The sequence below is a fragment of the Hyperoodon ampullatus genome (assembly GCF_949752795.1).
Source record: "Hyperoodon ampullatus genome assembly, chromosome: 14".
NCBI lineage: Eukaryota > Metazoa > Chordata > Mammalia > Artiodactyla > Ziphiidae > Hyperoodon > Hyperoodon ampullatus.
The window spans coordinates 40,407,553-40,434,481 of record NC_136927.1 but is presented as its reverse complement, the minus strand read 5'-3'; the positions used below and the strand labels follow the sequence as shown (position 1 = coordinate 40,434,481).

General features: G+C 37.1%; 1 protein-coding gene across 1 annotated transcript in view; it reads right to left on the bottom strand.

Moving 5' to 3' along the window:
• Window positions 1-26,929, bottom strand: part of TNRC6A (trinucleotide repeat containing adaptor 6A) — a gene marked incomplete at its 3' end in the record, with an annotated part of 215,375 nt that overhangs the window by 60,959 nt on the left and 127,487 nt on the right. The window contains exons 5-6 of the mRNA XM_079719619.1: window positions 17,923-18,010; window positions 10,249-10,270 (exon numbers count right to left, since the gene is read on the bottom strand). Of these exons, the coding sequence (XP_079575745.1) occupies window positions 10,249-10,270; window positions 17,923-18,010 (110 nt within the window). The remainder of the gene's footprint in view (window positions 1-10,248; window positions 10,271-17,922; window positions 18,011-26,929) is intronic.

Below are 26,929 nucleotides of genomic sequence, written 5' to 3'. Positions count from 1 at the left end.
AGCTTCGCTCCCTGGCCTGCCACTCACCTCCTGCTGTGTGGCCCGGTTCCTAACAGGCCCCGGGGTTGGGGACCCCTGCCTTACACTACATGTGCTCTGTAAGTGCAGGTTTCTTACTTCTGCTTCCTTTTTCCACGTGGTGTTCCCAGCACCAAGAACAGCAAATGGCATGTTCAAAAATCCTAGAGAAGTCAGAAATATACCTTTTCCTGGGTCTTAGCTCTGCTTCTTCAAGGAACTCTTACCTTCCTACCCAAAATTTCCCATCTTAAATTACCAACACGAAGAGGAACATAGCTGATTTGTCCTTCTACAATCCTCTAGGTTTAGCTGACTGAGTAAATTCTTCCACCGAGCTTCATTAATGAATTTCTGGATGAAACCAGCCTATTAACCAATTCTGCTCTTCAGCAAAACACCTTAGGCAAGGTACATCTGTTCTAATGCACAGATCTTCTTTAAGAGCTAGAGGATACCCATACAATATTCACAATATGGTATTCCCAAGATCTTGGTTAATCTGTCCATCAAATTTTGTCCAAATATGTGAGATGAAGAAAAGTGGGATGATGAAAGATTTTTCAGGCAGAGGCACATGCTTTTAAAAAAAAAAAAGGCATCTACTGTATAGCACAGGGAACTCTACTCAATATTCTGTAATAACCTATATGGGAAAAGAATCGAAAAAGAATGGATATATGTATATGTATAACTGAATCCCTTTGCTGTACACCTGAAACTAACACAACACTGTAAATCAACTATACTCCAATATAAAATAAAAATTAAAAAAGGAAAAAAATAGTCAGATTGCCCTCAAGTCTCTCTTTCATAACTAACAATTCTAGAAGTGATCCCCAAATTTATTTAATTAAAAGTGCTATGGGGCATGTGTTTAAAACAAAAACAGGTTCTTCAAGCCTCACAGATTTACTAAATCAGAATCTGTATTTTTAAAAGCACATTATCATGTGGTTCTCATTTCTGAGTAAATTTTGAAAACTAGATACTGTAGCAACATCTACAGAGCTTCTGACTTCCATTTGTGAGTCCGAAACAAAACAAAACGAAAGATAATACCTAACAATTCAACTAGAAGTTAGTGACAGGAACAACAAAAAAAGTCCCAAACACACTGGGGGAAAAAAAAGTTTGCAAAAGTTATATAATAAAGGAATTTTTTAATTTAATTTTTGATCAATTTGATTTTTTTAATTAGAAAAAATGGTCCCAAATATATATAAAAATGAAGTTCAGATAAATTAAACAGTTACACTATACAATGCTAAATTTTTTAAAAGCTTTCAGAAAACACAGGCAAAACTTTTTCTAAAATCTGGATAAATGGTAGGTTTTCTCAGCATAAAAATGAGTCAAGAAATCAGAGTAAACATTGTTAAGTTTGAGCAAATAAAATTATGCAGTATATTTTATTTTTTCAAAGGTGTCTGTGTGTATATATTTATTCCAAATTAAAAGGCAAACTGGAAAATACTTGTCCTTCGGAACAAGTTAAAGGGATCCATTCCCTCCCCTCCCACTGCCCACCCCAATTTTCCCTAACCAAAGGGGAAAAGGTACTGTTTCGGTTTAAGGCTGCTAAACCTAACATAGGAAAGCATTCAACAGAGTCACTAGAGTTTAGGACCAGAGTCTTAAACTAAGAATATAAATGTTATTTAATTTTGCTTTCCTTCTTCTAAACATATATTTGCATCTTCTGCATATGTACCCCCTATGGGGTCTGATATTTAGATATTTCTACCTGGTATCTCATCCTCAGAACAACCTCAAACATATAATACAGTCCATAATCTTAGAAATTTTTGCATCAAACACATTAAATGGAATGTTAATGAGCTTCTTATACAGAGAGCTCATGTAAATAGATAACAAAAACTCTATGCCCAAGAGGGAAATGTGTAGAGAAGAATGGGCAATTCATAAGAGCAAAAAAGTACAAACAATTAAACATATGATACTCCATTTTATCAATAAACAAATTGATTTATATTTAAATCAAAACAATAAAATACCAATTTTGGCCTGACAGATTTATAAAGATAATATATCCCATTCTTATGTTGCAAGACATATTCCTTGCACTATGGCAGAGACACTGCACTGTGATTCACCCATGCTGGGTTGGGTTCTACTTTAATGAGAGGAAAAAGCAAGTCATCGTCTGGGTGAGGAGGAACTCTGAAATGACTGGGGAAACTGCTAATATGTTTCAAGGGACTAAAAGGTTGCTAGGATACTGCAAAACCATAGTTGTGGGAGTTACAATTTACCAAGTATCAGTTGGATGCCACACAATTTATCTAATATCTCTTTATCCTCACCATGATTCTATGCATTTGAATTATTACTTCCATTTTACCAATAAGGCAGCTAAGGGCAGAAGAAGGCTGCCCATGACTAAACATCTAGTAAATGGCGAAGCTAAAATTTAAAACCAAATCTGACCCCCAAACTAATGTTCCTCCTAGTATACATTTTCATCTTACTTATAAGAGCAAAATCATACTCTCCAAAAATAAAGGAATGACTAATTCTGGCTTAATGACTTTGAAAGCTACAAATCAAAATTTTCTAACCAGCGTTTATAAGTTATCTATCACATACTCAGCATTAACTACCCTCCAGTGATTTATGTTCTATATTATATATCATTTCATTCCCACATTAAGTAACCTGGATTATCTCCTTTTAACAGTCAAACCGAAGTTTAGACGTTACATTACTTGCTCAAGGTCACAGAGATAAGAACTACAAAGGCAGTATTCAAATCCAAGTTTATCTGACTCAGAAGACTGGACTTTTAACCACTATGCCTGGTTTACACAAAAATTCCAGGATTATTTTACTAGATGAATCAATGCTTTTCACTTCTGGCAAAATGCTGCCTTTAAGTAACATTTTATCAGGCGTACTTTCACTAAGGCTACTGGCACTGAGAGAGACAGCTCTTAGTAAGCATTCTGAAGCACAGCTACTATTCTAATTAGAACTACAAGTATATAAAAGTGAAAATGATGATATATAATGTGTTTTTTCCTAGTCTGGAGCTTTCTTTTACCTGGTTATAATTGATAAAGCTATTCTTGCTAATCCATCCCGACTTCTACTCCAAAATTTATACCAGAAGACTCCTGATTTGTTTTCTTTGAAATTGAAGACCTAATTGTTGCCCAGGCAAAATATCTCAGGGCTCAGGACACAACCATACGATGCCTCCAACAACTATAGGCTCATTAGTCCCTGAATCTAGTTTTTGACAATAGTTTACTCTGTTAACTGCAGTAATCTCTGCTTTTCTCATATCTATTTCCTGTCTCCTCTGTCCTGCTCCAGTCTCATCAGGCATCTGAATTCACCAAAATCTTTTCTACTTATTTTAATAATTTATTAGTATTTATAAGCAAACACATCTACATTTGGTAGAAATAAAATGGTTCTTACCTAAAACAAAAAGGGGTCCTTAGCATTCTTCATAACCTCCTGAGTACATAAATCTAGATTTACATGTATAAATCTATATAAATAATTTCTTTCTCAATAGGAGAAAAGGAAAAATGGTGACTCTGATATACCTAAAAACAGTACTTTTTATTGACTCCCATGGAAGCAGAAGCCCATTTCCCCCCTTTCTGTTAGTGCATAGTTAGAAATCTTTTTGTTACATAGCTCAAAGACATCTTCATAGAAACACATTCACCATTAGTAAATTCTTAATCAGTAACAACCTCCTCTTCTTCAAAGAGGTCAGTACCCATTTGCCTTCAAAATCTCTCATAAAGCCAAAGTACTATCATGGCACATTTGGAATCAGAACCTGGTCTTCCAAATATTACCTAATACCTGCCTGTGGTACAAAAGTCATGTTTCTACCATGCATACTGTGGAGAAAAACACTGAACTGAACCCCAATTCTAACAGCAGACCTTTCCAATCTGTGTGACAGGAATCGGTTATAGGGACGCTGAGGGGAGCAGCACTTCAGAGTCCAGGTGACCAGACTCTCTAGATCGTCATCCTCAGCTGAGAGCAGCCTCTTCTGTTTACAACAGCCCCACAAATGTCATTTTCTACATGTGCCATTATGTGAATAAGGTCAGGCAATGTGCTTCAAGTCACAATCTATTTGGGCCTCAGTCTTCTCCTGTATGCCGTACAGTGATCCTTTGTCAGGCCACCAAAGTTCCTGAATTTCATTATTGTAGGAGGCTTTGTGATTGAGCAACTTATGATCTCATGGAGAAAACAGAGTGCTAAGCTGAGATCACAGGTAAAAACATTTAAAACAAAGATGAGAATGGAAACACAGCGGGGACAAGGACTTGGGAGTTTGTTTTGTTCATGCACAACAGTGACCACAACAGTGCATGAAACAGGGTGGGCACACAGTAAGTATTTCATGAATGTTAAATGATTCCTGAAAAGTCAACCACTTCACACATCACAAAATTGTCGAAACCTCTCTGATTCAAAAAATGTTGCTGGTAATACAATTTTTTATTTATTTCTTTGTGCTCAGTCAACAGGGAACTACTATAAAATCTGTTAGAAGATCTTTCTGTAATATTTTTAAAAGATGCATTGTTTTAGTTCATTCATTGCATGTTATTAAAGCATGGGCAGGGACTTCCCTGGTAGCGCAGTGGTTAAGAGTCTGCCTGCCAATGCAGGGGACATGGGTTCGAGCCCTTGTCTGGGAAGATCCCACATACCGTGGAGTGACCGTGCGCATGTGGAGCCTGTGCCCCGCAATGGGAGAGGTCTCGACAGTGAGAGGCCCGTGCACCGCGATGAAGAGTGGCCCCCGCTCACCGCAACTAGAGAAAGCCCTCGCACAGAAACGAAGACCCAACACAGCCAAAAATAAATAAATAAATAAATAAGAGTATGAACTAGGAAACTTAATATTTAAAAAAAAAAAAAAAAAAAAGCATGGGCAATGGTGTAGCTCTCCTGTTCTGTCTTCCATGTAACTAACTACAGGGATATTTTCAAAGAAAAAGCAGCAGTAGAGCCCAGTAGGGTTAGTAGTCCAACCCTTACTCAGACACCAATCAGCTGCATAACCAATAGGAAAGTTACTTAACCTTTCTTAATCTTGATTTTACCTGTAAATGGTGATAATACTATCCACTCTCATAGGGCTGTTGAAACGATTAAATGCAGCCTTATATTGTGCTAGTACACCCTGATGAAGCCCTATTCCTGTATTAGTTTTTAACTATCCACTGCATTAAGTCTCACAGTTCCCAGGCTGCTGCCCTGGTGCCTTTGTTGGGTCCCACACATTTCCCAAAATTCAATAGCTAAGGGTTAATCTTAGCACATTAAGATCTTAGGTCTGCTCCAGTACAGTGTTATGAATCACTGGTGCCCATTCACTATTAGTAATTAAATATTCAGAATCTCGCCTTGACTAAATGAAATATAATCAAGCACAATATAAATATAAAGCACAGTGCATACTACAGAGTAAGTGCTCAGAGTTAGCTATCTTGACGCCTCCAATATGATGTGACATGCAGCTGATTTAACAGCTCTTGAATATTTTGATCACTCCCTAGATCAATGGAGTTAAGTAATGAAATTGTGTTTGATAGAAAAACAGAAAGGCTAGAATTGAATACAAATAATGGTTTCCAACTATGGCAGTAACAAAAATGTGTTTTAAATGTTGAGTCAATTCTCATGAGTTTTTAATTAATCCGGAAAGAGAACAGCCACAATAAACTATGCTTCCCTATGTGATCACCAGAAAACAAAAAATCTGTATCAAATTTTCTCTATTCCTGCTTCCATCCCAGGCTCCCCTCATCTCCTTTAGGAGCTCTAGGGTTTGTTATTCTCTGTAATTAGCTTGCTTATGAAACCACTTGAAGAAAGCACTGACATGATACAGACAGACAGAAAAATAAATATTAGCTGTCAAAAATTAACAGTGCTTATTCTTTTGCAAGGAATGTACAATTAGTATGCTTCCAAAACAAGCCAGTGTCAGAGCTGGAAAGCTGTTTTTAAAAAATGACGTTTATTCTTGATAGAGTTCCCAGTCCTTCCCTGTCTTTACAATGTATAGGTCCACAGGATACCCATCCGTTCGTGTAACTCATCATAATTTTTTTAGCACTTCATTCCTCTGCTGTTTCAAAGAGATACTCATCATATACATATTTTAGAAAGGAATTTCAAATATTCAAACATTCAAATAGCTATGCTCCTTACACTTTTTCCAAGTTCAAGTCACAAGGTAAGAATAAAATTTTCAGAAATTTCATTATGTCACTCATTATAATGGTCCACATTTTTATGAGATGACGCATGAGTCCACTGCACCAAGAAATAAACATCATATTGTTCTCATATAAGAAAGCTGGTCAAGAATTTAATTTACGACACCTTACAAAAATCCAGCTTTTATACAGTTTCACCACTGAATGAGAGCAACATAAGTAGGTATTATTTAATCGGGAATGGCAGTAGCCTTAGAAAAAGAAGTAGCTCATTAAGGCAGAATTCTACAGGGAGTGCCGGGCCTAACCAGTTATGCAGTCTGAGCACTAAAATCTTGACTCTTAACAACCAAGAAGGCTCTAGAACTATGTGGTCCAATAAAATTTATAATTCAGTTCCTCAGTCACATTAGCCAGATTTCAAGTACTTAATAGCCACATGTGACTAAACCTGGGCTTTATACAGACTCTATAATACAGAAAGACAAAAATGATGCTGACAGTATAAACTATAATCCTGAATTAGGTGAATTCTCCTGATTTTTAAATGTTGGCAATCAATTAAAAATTTAAAGGATAACAATAAAAACACTGTGTGGAGACCACAGATCAGGGAGAAATGACAACTAAACAAATTATCTTGCATTGGATCCTAGAACAGAAAAGTTAATGGAAGAACTGGTGAAATCTAAATACAGTCTGGAGTTCAGTAATATCAACGTATGTCAGTTTCTTAGTTTTGACAAATGTACCACAGAAATGTAAGATGTTAATAATGGGGAACTGGGTGAGGTCTATATGGAAACTCTCTGTACTATCTTTTCAACTTTTCAGTAAATCATAAATTATTCCAAAATAAAGTTTAGTAAAAAAAAAACAACTGTGTGAGCCAAACCCATACCACAAGCCTCCAATTTATAATCTAATCACTGCCATAAACACCATATATTGTACACACCACGAAAATAAATACATTTTCATGAATCAGAATAAGCGTGACCAAGTATGAAGGGAGCTGCCATCAAAAGAAGGATGAAGTGAGTAAAATAGTTGGCAAAACAACATAAAGCATTTTGAAGTGACTTTCATATACTCAGCCTAACATTCTCAGAATTGTGGAAAATCTAAAAAAAAGGTTCAAATATGTTCATGTTTTATGTATGGATGTAAAAGAATGACTTACATTTAGAAAGGATATAAACAGTAGGTACTCAAAGATCATGTCTGAAGAAACAAATATCCATGGACCAGTCAAAAATCTAAGATAGAATATAAGTGAGTGCCTCAAGCTTAATACACATCACAACATCCTAAGAAACTGGAAAGGGAAGGATCAAGGGCAGTTAGAGAGATCCACTAGAAGATGAGTTCTGAGAGGGTTAGAAAAGCTGAAAGGCATCCTTGGCTAAGAAATGGAATCAAAAAGAAACAAACAGGAATGAACATGAAAAAGATAAGAATGATCTGAAAAGTATAAAGGAGTGATGGAAAACAAGTTGGTCAGATCATGGGAGGTCAGATTAAAGCAGGACTTGAAAGTCAACCAGGAGTTTGGTTTTGAAGCAAAGCAACAAGGAACAACTCAACATTCCTATCCAGGCGAGTAGTGTGAGAAAAGTGGAGTTTTAAGAAAATTAATTTGGTCATGTTCCTACTAAAATTTTTCTTTTGGGGGAGAGGGCACGCCACAAGGCTTGCAGGACCTTAGTTCCCCAACTAGGAATGGAACCTGTGGTCCTTGCACTGGAAGCTCAGAGTTCTAACCACTGGACTGCCAGGGAATTCCCCATGTTCCTACTAAACTAATTTGGCAGTGCTACTCCCTACATCATTCCACATCCCTGTAACTTTCTTAGACATCCAAATTCAAAGCCACGATATCACCTTCAGGTCCTCTTCTGATCTCACCAATCCTGTCAATTATATCTCAAACATCTGTCATCCATCTCCTACCTCTACTGTCAAGACCTCAGTTCAAATCCTCATTACCCTCTCTATTCCTTCTCTTCTCCTCTCTAGTACTGCTCCTTTTTGGTGACACTAGACACAACTGACAAAGAAATGTTCTTAAAGCATAGCTTATGACCATGACCTCTAAATGCAAGAATCTTTGCTAGCTCTCCACTCTTTTTTTTTTTTTTTTTTTTGCGTTACGCGGGCCTCTCACTGTTGTGGCCTCTCCCCTTGCGGAGCGCAGGCTCTGGACTCACAGGCTCAGCGGCCATGGCTCACGGGCCTAGCCGCTCCGCGGCATGTGGGATCCTCCCGGACCGGGGCACGAACCCGTGTCCCCTGCATCGGCAGGCGGACTCTCAACCACTGTGCCACCAGGGAAGCCCCCTAGCTCTCCACTCTTTAAGCAGCATGAAGTCCGTCTTCTGGTTCCCCCTACCTCTATGCCTATATTCGGCCCGTTCCCTTTAACACCCCTATTCTCATTCTCTGAATATTCCCTCTTCTTGTCCACCTGCCTCTTCTGCCCAGTGTCTTTTTTCTGTTAGCTCCATCTTTCAAATCCCTGCCCATCTTTCAACCAAAACTTTCCATGTAAGTGATTGCTAGATTTAAAAGAATGAAAAAACAAATGATGTCACCCTCTTCTTAAGCTCTTCAGTGACTCCTTGAGTACATTTAGCATATAAGGCCCTCTCTGACCTGGTCCCTGCCTACCTCCTTCAGAAAAACCCCTCAACCCTGACCACTTATCACTAGGTATTTAATGCTCTTGGAATACCACCAATGCACATAACATCACATTATGTCTTGTCTCTGTGCCTTCACTCATGTTGATCCCTCTGCCATTTCATTCTTTCTTTGACACGCTGTCTCATCTTTAAGACTCACAACCTCAAAAAGGTCTTCCTTATCTGTTCTTGTTCACTCTCATACAACTGCACCTAAAAATGTTACCTTAAGCAATGCCTTGGACTTCCCTGGTGGCGCAGTGGTTAAGAATCTGCCTGCCAATGCAGGGGACACGGGTTCAAGCCCTGGTCCGGGAAGATCCCACATGCTGTTGAGCAACTAAGCCCGTGTGCCACAACTGCTGAGCCTGCGCTCTAGAGCCCGCGAGCCACAACTACTGAAGCACGCGAGCCTAGAGCCCGTGCTCCGCAACAAGAGAAGCCACCGCGACGAAGAGTAGCCCACGCACCACAATGAAGAGTAGCCCCTGCTCACCACAACTAGAGAACGCTCGCACGCAGCAATGAAAACCCAACGCAGCCAAAAATAAAAATATAAATAAATTTATTTTTTTTAAAAAAAGCAATGCCTTACTTTAACCTCTAATAAAAACAAGCAGTTTTGAGTGCAGGTATCAGCCAAATGCAGAGATTATACTTTTGGTATAGCTTACGTAAAAATTCAGAATCTTTAGGCCTAACAAGTTCAGCATCAGAGAGCCCTACACCTTTCATTACAGGTAGTCAACTCCTGGGAAGGTGAAGAACTCCTGATTCAGGATCTGAGAGGAATTAGGTTCCTGTTTCCTGACCATCCTGAAGTCTTTTGCTTGGCATGTACTGGGGGCTGTTCAACCTGACCATAATGTTAGCAATCTACTATTCTCAGTGATAACATAGAATGGATGTCACTGTCTGCCTACAGGAAGGAGTTGGGGACAATATTATACAGAGAACAAGGAATAAAGTCCTAGAGGTAGCTCCAGACAAGAAGACTTTTAGATGGAAGACTGAAGGAAAGGCACATGTGCTCAAAGACTCCAATCAAGGAAGTGTGTTAGGAAGTGGTGTTTATTCTAGGAGATAAATGTAAGGTAGGTCTCGAAACAGTATATTTTTAAGGTGGTAATATATACTACAATAAATCATAAACCCCAAAAGATGACTCCACGGTGATGTCACTGAAGAAGTCTGTCCCCACCCCCTGTTCCTTTCATGCTCTTCTCTCTCCCATCCTGGAGGTGAATAAAAATGCATATCAACAACCTTCCTTTAATGAAAAAAAGAATAAAAAATAGCTTTAAACAACGTACCTTTGATTTTTTGTTCAGTGGCCTAAAATAAAAACAAACAAACAAAAAACAATGTAAATATGAAACTGAAAGAAATGGATTGTTATGATAAAATGCTCATATATTACTATTACATAAGACATATACATTTTTATTAAATAAGGAATTTGTCATTTAGATGAACTACATAGGAAAAGATATGCAAAGAAAGCATGCTTTTCCCACAGATGTGCCCCATTGTCCCTGACACAATGTTTATTAGTAAAAAAAAATTCTTGAAATGCTTTAGGCACAAAGCAGAAAAGACACCATTGTATGACTGTATATAATAATAGTAATGATAAATGGAACTTCACTTCTCTCTTCATTTAGTTCTAAAATTATATAACTGTCACCTTTACCTTTAATGGATCTAATGAGTTTTGCAAATGTTTAAAGGGCTTCAAATTTTCTTGTATCACATGATAAAACATCAATTAAGTTTTCTGGAAGGAAAGCTGCATAAAGCTTCTTTGGCCAAATTAGTAATACATTTAACTCCTGGAAGTTAGGCTGCTACAGTTAAGCATGGTGAACTTTTAAGTATTTTTGGGTGGGAAAAATTTTGAAACATTTGTCACTTCTGACACATCTGACAATTCAATTAAAATTACTGTGTTCTGAAGTTAAACTGACATGGGCCCTGCTTCCCATGCCTGCCCCTACTTCCACTGTCTCTGACACAACAGTGAGAGGGGCCTGAGGACAGTAGGACTGCCTCAAGGGGGCTGGCTCAAACTTCAAGGGCCTCAAAAAGAACTGATTACAGACAAAGGCCACAAGTGAAAATCAACTTTTTGATTATGCCCAACTGTGTGGGAATCCTAAAAAAAAAAGATACAAGGATAGCCAGGGAGGTGAGGGAAGACTGAATAATTAGTAACTGAATAACCAGGAATTGTTTCTAAATGAAGATAAAGCTTTTCTTAACTGTGATAGGGCAGGATAATTCATTTTGCTTAGTCATATTAAATTGTTACCAAAAACACCAGTTTTAAAATTATATCATTATAGAACTATATGGCAATTACCATAATATTGAAGCCACACCAAACATTAGTCTTTCCCCGGGGAGCCAGAGAGTCAATCTAGATACTGAAGTACTTTACCAAGTTTTAGAGCACTAGTGACACATAAAATAATGGAGGCCCATCTTTTACTTTATATGGATCGAAAATTTAAAAAAAAAAAAATTGATGGAAGGACAATGGCAAAAGACCAGTCAACTAGCTTGAACACTTAATTTATTTCTGGAAGAAATTGTTTTTAAAATCTGGTAATAGAAAAATCGTCTTATTAGAGAGAACTCAGTATCTGAATACTTCCAAGTATTACAAGCATCACGTCAAACTATAAGATAACATAATTTTCTGAAACCCAAAAAATAAACACAGAAATTATTCTGCATGTTGAAAACAGATTTTGTGTGTTGTTTTGTGCGTTGTTTTGTTTTTTTGTTTAACTCACCTGGTCTCTTCCACGGTTTACTTCCAAAGGAAACTAGGCTACAGTACATAGAAACCATGACCACATTAGTAAACCCCAAGATATATACAGTGTTGCTCTTCTAGGCCTTACAACATAAAGGATATCTACTATGCCAACTCCTTTGGGGAAAAAAACCTCCATGTTGCTTGAGAACAATGATCAACCTCATTCAGTATTGTGTCAGCTACAGAGAACAGCACCAAGGGGACACTCAAAAGAGTCTGCCCATCAGAACACCAACTAATATAGTGAAAGAATATAAGTAATAGAACCCAAGAGCTCCTGATTAGGAGGAAATAGAACTGAAAAAGTTCCATTTCGTTCAAATAGGTTTTTGTTGGTTGGTCCAGGGAACTTGTATATTACTCAAACTATTAAAAAGAGAATTTTCCAAGTGGGGTCAGTGATTTTAAGCATATTTGTCTGCACTGTTCAAAATGGTGGCCACTATCCCCATGTGTTTACTGACCACTGAAATAGAGCTAGTGTGAAGTGATATGCACAAAATACATACCAGATTTCTATTATTTAGTATTTTTTAAAAAGGTAAATAATTTCATGGATAATATTTTATACTGAATACATGTTGAAATAGTAATATTTTGGATATATTGGGTTATATAAAATATATTAAAATTAACTTCAACTGTTTTTTTTTGTTTGTTTTGTCTTACTTTTAAATGACCTTGTCATTTAAACCCTCTGGGTCTCAGTTTCCTAATCCCTCAAATGGAGGAGAAAAAAAAAACTGTTCTGCTTACCTTTTCAGGGCTATTATAGGGCTCAAGTAAAATATAAAAAGATCTTTTCTGGATAAATACTACTATTCAAACGTGAGGTATCATTGTGGATCTTGTACAACAGAATTAAAGGATTCTGGCAAACTGAGAAGCAAAAGTATTTCTATTTTGAATATCTTTTCTTAAAAACAAACAAAAAACCTGAGCTGTGATTCCACAAGCAATTATCACAATTGCCTCAGTTTATTAGTGAAGGCATCAGACAAGTGGCAGACACACCCATGCCAGGTCCATGCCAGGTGCTTTGTTTGTCAGGCTCTGCACCACTTGTCCCAGCTCCTCGACCCCTAAGTACACCTCAGTGGTTAAGGGCTCAGAGTCTGAAGCCAGACTGCCTGGCTTTGGCTCCTGGCCCCACCATTTACAGTGTGACCTTGGTCAAAATTAGTTAACTTCTCTAAAGCTCGGGTTTCTCATCGATAGACAGGACCAAAAATATCTACCTCAGAGTTGTTGTGAGGCTAAAAGGATTTAACTCATATAAAGAGCTTAGGGGAAAAAAATAAAAGAGAGCACGCTTAGGACAGTGCCTAGCATACAGAAAGCATTCAACAGATATTCCCTAGTGCCCTACTCAGCCATGCTTTGGCTCCTTTCTCTCACAAACTTGACTCAAACTCACTCCCAGCTCCCAGGTCTTACTTTTTTTCTCTTTTTCTAATCATCTAAAATATCTTAACAGTGCCAGGTATTAGAAACTAAAACAAGGAATAAAGAATTAATAGTCTGATTCACTTATTTTAAATGAGATAATTACTGGTTAGAGATCTTTTCTGTGATTTCTCAGCAAGCAGCACACTGTCTAGAACCCAGGTCTGCTGAATGATTTTTTTTAAAAAAGAAAAGAGTAAGCTTAAATAAGGGCCAGGACTGTAAAGACAATACCTAACTGCCCTTGATGAGTACAATGCTCCAGGCCTGGTTACATTACCACTTAGGTTACTGAGAAAATTTGCTACTTAGATTGATGAATATGGTCTCTAGTCTCAGAACAAAACAGCCTTTGGGAGACATAACTAGTAAATACTAAAATTTCCAAAAAGGAGGAATGAAATTGGAAGTTTTCTACAACGTAAGACTAATCTAAGCTCGAAATGAGTACATTTAAATCCACAAAGCCTTTTATAAAAATCCCTTCAAGCTTTTAACACAATAACAAAAATATCCATGAACACTGACTTTTAAACATTCTCTACCGAAAGATCCCAATTTGTGTTGGTGCCTCCTTCCAACCCTCAACCATTATATGCTTTCTAGGAACTACAATTACAAGTTTAAAGTAAAGTTTATGCTAAATGATCCCTCTATAATTAACCGATTTCTCATCCTCCTTTTTCCTCCTCACTACATTTCCCTCAAGATTCCATCTAGAAATTTCTTCTAAAAACAGAACCTAGAGATAAATCCATGGTAACAACCTACTACTACTATTGTTAGCCTTTTCTTAAGTACAGAAACTACATTCTTGTGCTATATCAAATTATTTTCTGAGCCTAGAATCAGAAGGTAAGCAAATAGCCATAATTCTTAGATGTGAAATAGAAGGCTTTTCAAAAAATAAAAAATAAAAAATCATCCACTGATTTCTATTATTAACTAGAGATGTATGGAACTGAAATAAAATAAAAACCATGTAATTTTGTGTCAAAAAATTTTAAAGGAATTTAAATAGATATTTAACTAATAGACAAAATTAGAAAAACTATCATAGTACAAATAGTGCAGTGAGCTTTGTTTGGTGTCTAATTCTTTATATAAGGAGTTGTGTATCTAGTTTTTTATTTAAAATAGAAATTAACTCTGGTTTGAATTTAAATTTCTTTAAAAGACCACAGTTAGAGACTGTTAAATTTGTTTTCTGTATTCATGGCATAAAGACTTATTAAATGCCTTATAAAAACCACCATATTATTTCCAGCTTTAAAGTTCACCTTTAGTTGGTGAAAAATAAAGTAAAAGTATAAGATAATGTTCTATACCAAAAGGATAAAGCCATAGCACCGAGTTTTGGAAAACCTGGGGGAATAAGAAGATTTCAATTCTATTCCTGTTCTGTCACCCTGATGGTGACACTTAACTCATTTTAATGCTTGTGTTCCTTATATATAAAATGAATGGATTAAAACAGATAGTATCTGAAGTCTTTTCAGAAACAAAAATATATAGTTTTTTTCAAAGTGTGCATAGATTACATAAAACAGACAGACTGTTTTTACCATAGTGAATTCATGTTTCAACATTTATATAAATGGGCCTGTCTCCCTAGCTTATGGAGATCTCTGTCACCTACCTGGATACACCTGCTGGCTCCTACTACAGACAAAAGACAAGCTCCAGGAAACTTATCTTAAAACTCCTGTGACTCACAATCTTTCATATGGGCTATAAGTGTGCCAACTTGGGATATTTTTCCTTTTATTTTGTTTTTAAAGAGCTATTTGCTAACAGCCTACAGAAATACCAGCTGTCCTCATTTCACCAATGGGTTGTATTCAAATTCAGTTGTAAGCTGGTTATCTAGAATTCAGAGAGCAGTCTTATTTACAGTGGCATTAGTCTACTAAGCTTAACATTTATTAAAGATATTAAATATTCCTTTATATTGTGTTCAATCACTAGATATTACTTTTTCTATAGGATACATAGGAATCCCTATCAATGCTGAAGATCTGACAAAAGAAAGGGGGAAAAAAAAACCCTCCCCATCTCTCTAATGGTTATGGAACCATATCTCTGATGATGGTTCCAGTGGGACACAGTTGGGGTGAGAGCCTAGAACCCTACAGTAAATGAGGCAGGGATGGAGTGGAAACAGTATGAAGAACTCACTTCAGATTTTGTGAGGGGCCAAATGCCACGAAAATCCTCATTCGTGTGTTAAAGACACTGCCTTGGTGACTTAGATTTGGTTATAAAGAATATAAAGGTAAACTTTAACAATTAGAGTCATTTATTTGTATATGTTACAACTTAAAAATTATACTCACATTACATATTTAAAGATACAATATTTAAAATTTTAAAAGTTCCCATTACAAGAAAAAAAATTCTCCAATTAGGTATGGATATGATTAACCAGATTTACTGGGGTGATCATTTCACAATACATACACAAATATTGAATCATTATGTTGTACAAGTGAAAACTACTAAAATGATGTATATGCCAATTATACCTCAATAAAAAAAAAACACTATTTAAAGAAATCATTCGAGGGACTCCTCTCTTTCTTAGAATTTCCTCAGTAAATACAGTAAATTCCAAATAAACATGCTTCATTATATAATAACTTAAGGCCTCTTCTCTAGTCATTTCACATACATCCTGACTTACCAGCTAAATCTTGAACTCCTTAGAAGCAGGGATCAACATGGCCTAATGCATCACTCAGATGCTTGCCAAACTAATGATTCTACACAAAGTATACTCAAGCATCTTCCTCAATATATCTCAAGTTTCTTAGAGGCTCTTTTCATTAAGTAACTGGCCTTCACACACCGAACAAAAGTCTGATAAGCCTTCCCCCCAACCTTAGACTTACAGAGGACACAACTTTTTTATAACAAATCCTAAGCAAAGATTGATCAAATTGCAAAGACGATCCTATACCAACAGGCCTCTGACAGAGGTCTAAGGCATTATCAATGCCAAAACTCTATACTAGGAATCTATTCCAAATGCATCTCTTCCCATCACTCCTGAGTAAACAAAGGCCGACAACAAGGGTTGCCTATTAAATCAACTCATCCTCAACACTCTGTGCTCTGTACTCTGCTCTTCCCCAGTTTACTCGCTTCATCACACCCTAAACCCTGCAAGTTCAGAACTGAATTATATTTCTTTTCCCCTTTCTGTGTATCCCCTAACCTGGTTAACTGCTCCCAAAATGTACTCAGCCACTCACTCTGGAACCTAAAAGTCAATCTAGGTTACGCTCCCTTCATATCCTTTCAACAAATTCTATGGATTCTTTTAATAGTCCCTTCACCAATATCTCAGTCTCTAGTTTCTACCCCTTCCAATCCAATTCCACAATTGACCAAGGTTCTAAATACAATTCTAAAATACGAACTTTTATGTCAATCTACTAAAATGTCTTTGGTGTTTTCCCCAACACCCGATGGCCAAAATGCGAGAAGTGCCAACAGTTATGACCAACCCCTCCAGTCTCATCCCGACATCTCTACACTTGGCTCCTTCCCACCACCACCCCCTGCAATCAAAACCCATACTTTAACACATACAGGCTATAGACACTTAATTCTCAGTTTATACTGCTGGAATCATTTTCCATTCTGCTCCTTATTCACTTGGCTAATTTCTTTTCTAAGAAAACTTCCCCGTCCCTCTACCCCATTTTAGGCTGAGTTAAGCACTTCTCTCTGTGCTTCAACAGATCCCTACCTGCCATAGTTTTGTATCCTGTTTTCCCTACTAAATAGTGTGGGGATAACTATGTTGCTCTGGTCTATATCCAGTTCCTAGCACAAAAAAGGTATATATTAAAAATTAAAATCATAACTTTTCATTAGAATACAGAAATGGAACAGTAACGTCACTGGGTCTTTTAGAACATTTTAAGGTCCTTGAAACGTTGATGTAGCAGGAGATGAGTGCCTAGTTCAGTTAACTGTCATCAGCCTCTAGTATTAATTTGGAAAAATCTTTACAGGCATCTTTTATTTTTCTGCAATTTGTGTTGCTTTGATTACAGTTTTTGATTAATGTATTGGTTAAAGATCTTTTGCAGCATGTATGTGTTAGGCTTATTTTTAAATATCCTAACATAATCTGCAAATTAAAAAAATCAGCCCAGGTACTAAATATAAAGAGAAAAGGAAATTGACACTTTGTTTCCTATTATGTTTATTACTACTTCCTTTATTACTTTATTTTCTATTATGTGTATGTATTACATTAGCTTATTTTATTCAACTCTCATTTTACAAAACATAAGGAAACTAAGGCCCAGAGAGGCTAAATAAAGTTGAAGGCCACACTGTTCTGTATGCTATGTGGGAGAGCCCGATTTCAAAGCCTCTCTATGCAGCTACAAATTCCATGCTCTTCTCACTATAAAATGATGTATTATGAAAACCTAGGAACACCTAATCGAAAAATAAAGACCTATGCAAAGCACTTACCTTCGAAAAAAATTACTGGCAAAATCAAATAACTATGCATTAAATTGTACACACTTAACAAGTTACTATTAATGCATATTCAAAGACATTAAATATTAAAATGAATCTCCACTGAAGTTAAAACATTAAATCAAATGCTTTAAATAATCCGATAAGAGTAATTTTCTTTTTTAATCTATGTTTAAACTGCTTAATATAAATAATTAGTTTATACATATACTACCTTCTTTTGAGCAGCTTCCTTCTTTTTCTTGTCGTCTTTTTTCTTTTTCTTTTCTTCCATCAACTGTTCTTCTTCTTGCACTAAATCCCTGAACCACACAGTTGCAATTAACTTTCCCAAAATGAATTAATAACAGTAATGTTGCATATAGATTCATTTTCACTCTTATTAGAAGTAAAGACATGGCAAATTATTCTTTTATCATTCATTGAAATAAAACACAACTTGCAACCTCAGTCTAACTCAGTATAACTATACAGCCACTGCACAGTACTTTTCTTTAGTAAGCCACAAGTAGTAGAGCTTTTATCTTAATGTTATATCAAGGAAGACAACCTAAAGTTAGCAAATTTTACACTGGAAAACAAGCAACTTCCTCCAATTCTAGAATGTAAACAACATCTCACGAGCAGAGTTACCTTGCTTCTGGCCCCAATTATCAATTAGTAGCTAATGGCAATGCCTGGAACCTTCCCCACAATCCTCTCCTGGCCAGGTATCTGGGGTATCTTCAGCTCTCCTATAAAGCTCTAAAAAGCTTTATACCTATATTTAGAACACAACTTATTCATAAACAGATGACTTGTATTTTAGCATTATACTAATTTCATATCCTATAAACATTCTATACTGTTCTATCAATACTTGGGAAACAACCCATAATGCACTAACGTAAGTAAGTTTGTTTCAATTCTTAAAATCAGAAACGTTCAAATTTGTCAACAGAACCTCTGGCTCGGGATTTCAAAATGAATGGGCAAATGTATTTGTCTCCTCCTTTCTACTCTCCCTCACTGAAATGACAGGGAAAAGGGTACTAAATCTATTCAGAGCTGATGAATAAACGAGAGCAAAGGAAGCTGCAACCTAAGAATAAACACAAGAGAAGTCTTAAATGGCTGTATGTGCCATCCTCTGGTAGAGCTCCAGAGAGGCTCCAAGATTAGAGCTGGTTGAGCAGAAATAGGCACAGAGCAAAGACTGCATAAGGAATAGAAAGGCCACAACTACTCAGCTCTTTCCATCCACTTTCCATTCCTATATGGCTACACGGCCACAGGTAGCAAATGCATTTAAATCCAAAAAAACAACTCTAAAGTGAAGCCTAACAATCAACACCCTTCACATACACAGGGCTCCCCATCAGCATCCCCCCAACCCTTTCAAGGTAGGGGGCTACTGGGTAATGAAATCTACACAAAGTTGGAGGAAACATACTCAAGTACCTACATTAATTACCCTAGAGTCTAGAACCTAAACTTTCATTCATAATATCAACAGACAACCAAAAATCACGAGATACTTAAAGAAAATCAGTACACAAAGAAAAAGTACCTAACTCTGCCCTGAGGAAGCTTTCCAGAGGGGACATTATGAATACCAGGCAGAGAAGGTTCAAGGGACATGAACTAGACACTTGGGAAATTGTAAATAATTCATTAAGGCTGGAATGCATATGACAGTGGGGATGCAGTAGAAGATAAAATGAGAAACACAGACAAATACATACAAAACTAGAAGGGGTGCTATAGGTGCACTCCATTGAGATTACACGAAACTTAAGTTGGCTTTGCTGATGGAAGAAACCGAGAGAAGACGCAGAGAGACCATGAAAAACAAAATGAGTGACATTATGTAAATTGATGATAATTTAGTAAAAGTTAAGTATACAACTGCTAAAATCAGAAGTTGGAAGAAGAGGATGATAACTGTTGCTGTATTTCATTCCGTTTTGTTCAAAGCAGCACTGTCATGTGGCTAATAGAGTAGCGAAACAGATTCAAGCCAACTGTAACCATGACTCATTCTCTAGCATTCTGTGTGAGGGAGGTAATGAGACTGAGCAAGCTCACTCACTGTAATCCTGGAAGCCAAGGCTGAGATAGCCACATCATGTGAGAGAAAGAGTAAATTCGTAAACAAAAGCAAATAAGTTACATCATTGTCATGTTACTCAACCAAAGCTGTTTACTAGCTCCAAATACTCAAACTCCTTCAGCCTCAGTTTCTTCATTAAAACTGGGGATAAATTACCGTATGCATCTACTTCCTAGCATTTCTGTAAGGTTTAAATGAAGAATGCTTACTTAACACATTTGAGTAAGCAACTCAAATGCCTAGTCAGGAACCCCTCTCACCAATTTTCAGTGGCATCTCTAAGACTGTATTCACTCTACTTTTGTCAAGATATTTAGGGTCACTTATTATGCAGAAACTCAGGAATCTTTAGCATTTGTTCTTTGTCTTTGCCTGTGAATTACAGACAAGTCCTTTTCTAACCTTGTTCTACATCACTATAATTTTACTCTATGGGATGTTCCTTTACTATTTACCCGGAATTTTTTTCTCCCTTCTCAAACTTCATTTTGAAGACTTTTTGATGACATTAGCACATGTTTTCCTGACCAAAAATGGTCTCTTTAGTACTTAAAAAATATTTCCTCAAGGAAATATTATAGTATCAGTTGATACCAGAAGCCTAAGAGAAAAAAGTTCTCTTCTTCAACACTGTCATCACCACCAACTAACCACACTTTTCCCACATCTCCTTCAGAAAGCCAACTGGAAAAAAATATATAAATATACCCAAAAACTTCGACTTTCAGAATTTAAATGCTAGTAGAGTCATTTAAGATATTTGATTCTATCTTTCACCATATCTATCAAAAGGAATAAGGGTTGACGGATTTGGTAGGTCTAAGCTGTCCATGTTGTACATGCTAAGTTGCACATGCTCCACAAAGACAACATTCCAGTCAGCAATCATTCATTCCTTGAAAGTTAGTAGCAAAATATCTCAAATATGCAAGTTCTGGATCTAGGAATGAGAACAAACCTCTGAGTGATTAAAATGTTACAGTGACTATGCCGGGCAGTTTAAATATATTTTCCCATTTGTCACTTTTTTAAGACGATAGGGACAGGTTTCCCTTCTATAGATGAAGAAACTGAAGCTCAGAAAGGTTAAGTGACTTGTCCAAGGTCATATGGCTAGTATACAGTGGAGTAAGGATTCAAATTGGTTCTCAAAGTCACGGTCCTTCCTTTCCCCTACACCATAATACCTCCCAAAGTACTAGCTCTCTTTTCAGAAGCCACAGAGAATAATCCTTTTCCTTTAGATAGGTTAAGTGACAGATCTTCTCACTTTTATCTTTCCTCCAGACTGTGTGCCTCCACAATCCTTTTCTTATTTCCTTCCACCTTTTATAAGAACACTTAAGAAAAATGTACTACAGGAAATACAAAGTATTGGAGTTCCAAAAACCATGGGGTGTATAATCAGGAGCAAGAACTGCAAAAGACTCAAAGACAAAGACTAAACAACCGCTGGTTTTAACAAGAGGGGACCAGGCATTGGTGATATTTAAGACAGCAATTTCAGTATTTTTTATTTTGTGAATGTTTGTGGGAGGACAATGTGGGAGAAACAACTAGACCACAACTAGTGAATAGTTGGTAAGGTCCATATTTGAGGAGTTCAATAGTTTTGTGGGGCTTTTTTGTTTGTTTGTTTGTTTTAAGAAGAGAGAGAAGTAGGAGAGTAGCTAAAAAGCTATCAGAAGTGAGCAAAAATGCCTGTCTTTAAAAAAAAAAAACTCATGAAAAATGCAAGGTGCATGACAGAGTACATAGTATTCTACCATTTGTGTATAAAGTGAGAGAGCCTATGTATTCATATTCATCTGTATGTGTCTAAAATGACTCTAAAAGAACACCTAAGAAACTAATAGTAATTGTGGGGGAGGAAGCAGAAGGAACTAAGCATTTGGGTCCTGAGAGGAAGGGAGATCTCACTGTATAAACCTTTTCATACAGTATTTTAGTTTCTGAGCTATGTAAGTATTCAAAAACTTAAATATTAAAATTTTTCCAGTATTAATATTAAATTTTAATATTTAAAAAGTAAAAGGCTGGGCTTCCCTGGTGGCGCAGTGGTTGAGAGTCCGCCTGCCGATGCAGGGGACACGGGTTCGTGCCCCGGTCTGGGAAGATCCCACATGCCGCTGAGCAACTAAGCCCGTGTGCCATGGCCACTGAGCCTGCGCATCCGGAGGCTGTGCTCCGCAACGGGAGAGGCCACAACAGTGAGAGGCCCGCGTACCGCAAAAAAAAAAAAAAAAAAAAAAAAAAAAAGTAAAAGGCTGTTCTGTTTCTGGTTTGCTCGGAAATTCAGTCATGAATGCATGCTATATTTTCTTAGATTTCTTTTCTGTACCTATTGAAATGGTTACAGAATTTTTGTCTTTTGATCATCACTGATATGATTAACTCTATCGTGGATTTTCTAGTATTGAACCAAGCTTTGCATTTCCTAGTATAAAGCCAATTCAATATATTATTTTTTTTAATAAATTGCTGAGTTTTCTTTCTAATAAAGGCAAAAACCTATAACGCTACACTATTTTTTTATACTAATTTCACTGGCAAAAATGTTCAATAATAATAATATCCAGTGCTGGCAAAAATGAAAGTTAAGAGGTTCTTGCTTATATTACTGGTAGAAAACTACTATACCCTTTTGGAAAGTATTGTGGTAACAGTTTTAAAAATTAAAGTTACACATAATCTGAGACTTCCCTGGCGGTCCAGTGGGTAAGAATCCGCACTTCCACTACAGGGGCCACTGGTTCAATCCCTGGCTGGGGAACTAAGATACTACGTGGGGTGGGGGTGGGGGAGGAGGGGAGGAAGGAAGGAAGGAAGGAAGACATAATCTAACCAGCCACCCCATGCTTCAGAATGTGTCTTACAGAAATAAAGCACCAGTACACAAGGCCATATGCGTATGAAGGTTCACTGCAAGGTTCACAAGGGCTGAAAAGCAGAAAAGTTGAATGTCCATCAATAAAGAAATGGCTTTATAATAGCATAGCATATTGTATTGAAAAAAAGTTGATCTGTTTATTGATTTGAAGGAATGTCCCTAATATTGTTAAATGAAAAAAAAAGCAATTTGAAGAACTGTGAACAGTGTTAGCCCATATTTTTTTAAAGTTGTCTGTTTGTATATTTGTATAACTTTATACAAATTTAAGGAAAGACATGCGGAAATACCCTCCTGAACTAGGACATTACAGTAACCTCACAACTGAACCAACTGTTTAGGGAAATTGTTATGTTTTTTAAAAAGCATATCCCCATGGAAAATGTTATGGTAAACATGCATTATTTTTGTAAATTAGTACCAAAAAAATGTTTTTTAAAAACATCATGTCGGGCTTCCTTGGTGGCGCAGTGGTTGAGAGTCCACCTGCCGATGCAGGGGACACGGGTTCGTGCCCCGGTCTGGGAAGATCCCACATGCCGTGGAGCGGCTGGGCCCGTGAGCCATGGCCGCTGAGCCTGCGCATCCAGAGCCTGTGCTCCGCAACGGGAGAGGCCACAACAGTGAGAGGCCCGCGTACCGCAAAAAAAAAAAAAAATCACGTCTAGGATTTGCTTTTACTACTCCAGTCCCCACCCCATCTTCCCAAAAAAGGAAAAGAGAAAAATGAAACAAGATTGACAAAATGTTGACAATTGCTGAAACTGGGTAATAGGTACGTGAAAGTTCTTTATTCTGTTCTATTTTTGTGTATGTTTGAAATTTTCCATAATAAAAGACAAAAATGATCACAAGCCTCCACCCAAATGATTAAAGGCAACAAGGTGGGAGATTAGATGAAGCAGATAACTGTGTGAACCAAGTGTCTTGGGAACAGGAAGAGAATGAGTAAGACAAGTGTCCATAATGGCAGCAAGACAGACCTGGGATCTAGAAAGCCCATCCTGGAACTGCTCTTCCTGATGCTTGGTCAGTTTTCCCTATATTCCCAACACGAGTATCATTAAAAGCAATCTCTTCCAAAGGATACTCCTGTAAACTGCTGTTGGATATGGACTAGCAAGGACCTCTGGTGAACAACTTAAAAATATCTATTAATATTAAACTTTTAAATGTCACTATGTTTATGACCCATCAATTTCAATCTAAGCCTCTACAAAAGGAAAGGTACAAAAATAGATACTGCAAAATAATAGCCTAAAAGCCAATCAATAGGGAAAAATTAAACAAATCATAATGTACTCATACCATGAAATACTACGCATTAGTTAAAAAAAAAAGGAGAGGAGTTACAGATTTCCATGGTGTGCAGAAAGGAGTTATTAACACAGCAGGTTTGAGACTGTGATCCTAAGAAAGGACTGTAAGGTTGGCCACTGGCAGGTTGCAAGGAACTTGGATTTCAGGGAGGTTCCCACCAATCCCTAACTGATATGGGTAAGCTTAGTACAAACAGTACAGCTTTGCTGAAAACCTTTTTTTATGGCAGTTGGGAATTTTGGTACACGTTAGGCAGAGGGTACCTACATAACCAGCCCCTAAAAAAACCCCTAGGCACTGAATTTCTAATGAGCTTTCCTGGTAGACAGTTTACATATGTTATCATAATTTGATGCTAGAGAAATTAAGCACATCCTGTGTGACATCACAGGGACAGAAATCTTGGGAGCTTACACCTACCTAGTTTCCTCTGGATTTTGTCCAAGGTGCCTTTTCCCTTTACAGATTTTGCTTTGTATACTTTCACTGTAATGATTCACAGCCATGAGTATGACTATATGCTGAATCCTGTGAGCCTTCCTAGTGAATCATCAAACCTGAGGGTGGTCTTGGGGAACCCCCCCAACAAATGTGGTCTTACAGAAAAGATCTCTAAAGACACACTGCTGAGTTGAAAAAAGGTCAAGGTCCAGATCAGTATATCATTTGTTAAAAAAAACAAAAACAAAATCCCATTAAAAAAGGTACACATCCACAGGACAGCAAGGAAGCAGACCCTCAAGGTACCTGGATGATCTGACTCTCTGCATCCAAAATCATTTAATAATAACCTACAAAATGTTTAATCAATAAGAATGTGCCTGGGGATTCCTAAAGTCAAGCAGTCTGCTGTGTACTGGGAGAACCCAAGTAGAATACATGGTTTTAAACTACAATTTTGTAGAAACAACAACTAAACACACCCACAATATGGAAACAAGAAATCATTTGGTAGAGGTCCTAAGCAAGTTCAGGAAAATAAGACATGCATATGAGCTGTTACAGCTAAGCAAAGCTTCATGGAGCAGTAAGACGTTGATCTGGGTCTTAAAGAAGAGGCAGGATTTCTAAAGAGAGATGGGCTTTCTCAAGCAAGGGAGCACAAAAGGGCATGGACACCAGCAAAGCATGGAGACAGACCTGTTAGCACGGCAATTTCAGGGTCCAGTGTTGACTGGGATAGAAAAGGGAGGAAAAGCACTGGGTAAAAGTAGGAAATAAATTTGCTCAATAGGGTGAGAAGACTGTTGCAGTAATCCAAGTAAAAGTGCTATGTCCTGAACATGATGGTGGCAAGTGGAAATGAACAGCAAAGAATAAATCCAAGATAATCACAAGAAATTGGAATAGTTGACAATATTAATAAGAATGACAAGAGAGAGACAGGTTAATGACAACTCCAGATTGTAGAAAGCAAAAATTTTTAAATGGAGGCTCTGCTGTTAGAAATGATTATAGAAAATAGGGGGCTACTTTCCATAGGGCCCAACTAGCCTATCAGTCACAACTTACCATAAACCAGCTCACCTTCACACAGAAACCAACTGTATGTTACAAGCTAGTTTTGAAAATAATTTCACATCTTCTGCCAAAAAATGTTGTTCACCTACTTTTTCCCTTACAATTTATTCTGTTTTCTCCCAGCCTTCCTGCTTCTCCTTTTCCTATCTGCTTCTCAGCCTCTTCTTTTTTCCTCCTTCTTGTCCTCCTATGCCTAAATTAATCACCAAAGCCAGTCTAGCACCACACAACAGGAAGTCACTGGTAACCCTCAAAGCTACAATTTCACCAGATAGTAAAGATGGAAACCAAACTGCTGCAAAAGAGGTTAAGTGTGATCAGATTTTCAAAAATTTAGCCATGATATGAAAAAAAAAAACAGGATAAAACTGAAGTTTTTTTTTTTTTTTTTTTAATAAGGAAGACTAGTACTTATTTAGAAATAGAAAAGGGGTTAAGGAATAAAGGTATCAGAGAGGGTGATAATAGATGGGGTAACACAAGAGAAGCTTGTTTACAGTCACAGGTAGTTTACACCTGCAAATGTTAAAGTAGTTAAATAAAATTGATACATCCATAAAATGGAATAACTATGCTGCTGTAAAACAGATAAGGAAGGCCTCCATATTGTGATATGAAAGGATCTGAAAGGTATATAGTTAACTGGGGAAAAAACTAAGGTTCAGTATACTATCTTTTGTGTTAAAAGTGGGGAAGAGATAGGAATATATATCCCCCATGTGCTTGTATTTGCATAAAGGAATTCTAGAAGCACACACATACAGAAACTAATAAAAATACCTATTTGTGATAGAAGTATGTGGAGAAAAGAGGACAAAAGACAGGGTGGCAGCAACACTGTGTATTTCTAGATAGCATTTGATTTTGAACCATAAAGCATAGGCAGGTAGTGAAGCATAGGCAGGTAGTGAAGCATAGACGGCAGTGAAGTCAGCATATCTTCCTCTTAAGAATGAAGAAAAAATAAGAAAACAGGATATGATGAGGTAGCAGTGAAGATACAGATGAAACATAGTCTGGATCTCCTCAAAAAGTAGGAGGTTGAGCTTGAAGGGGGCTTCTACTGGCCTCATAAACTAAGCAATAAAATAATGCTAGTAAAGGATTACAACCCACTGAATAAATGAAGAATCCATGAATCCCTACTGATATGAATAAATGAATGAATGGATGAATTAACAGGGTAAAGGGACAGATCATACAGTAGAATGTCAACTAATGTAGCAAAAATAATGGACTTAGAAAATCACTATTTAGCAATCCATTGACTCAGGCAAGAATCTTGATGAGAAATAATATATTTACATAGTTTCGAAGTACTCCCAACAACATAATTATTAATTACAAAGAGAAAGTACTAACTTTACAGTGGTGAAACCTGACATATACCAAGTAGCT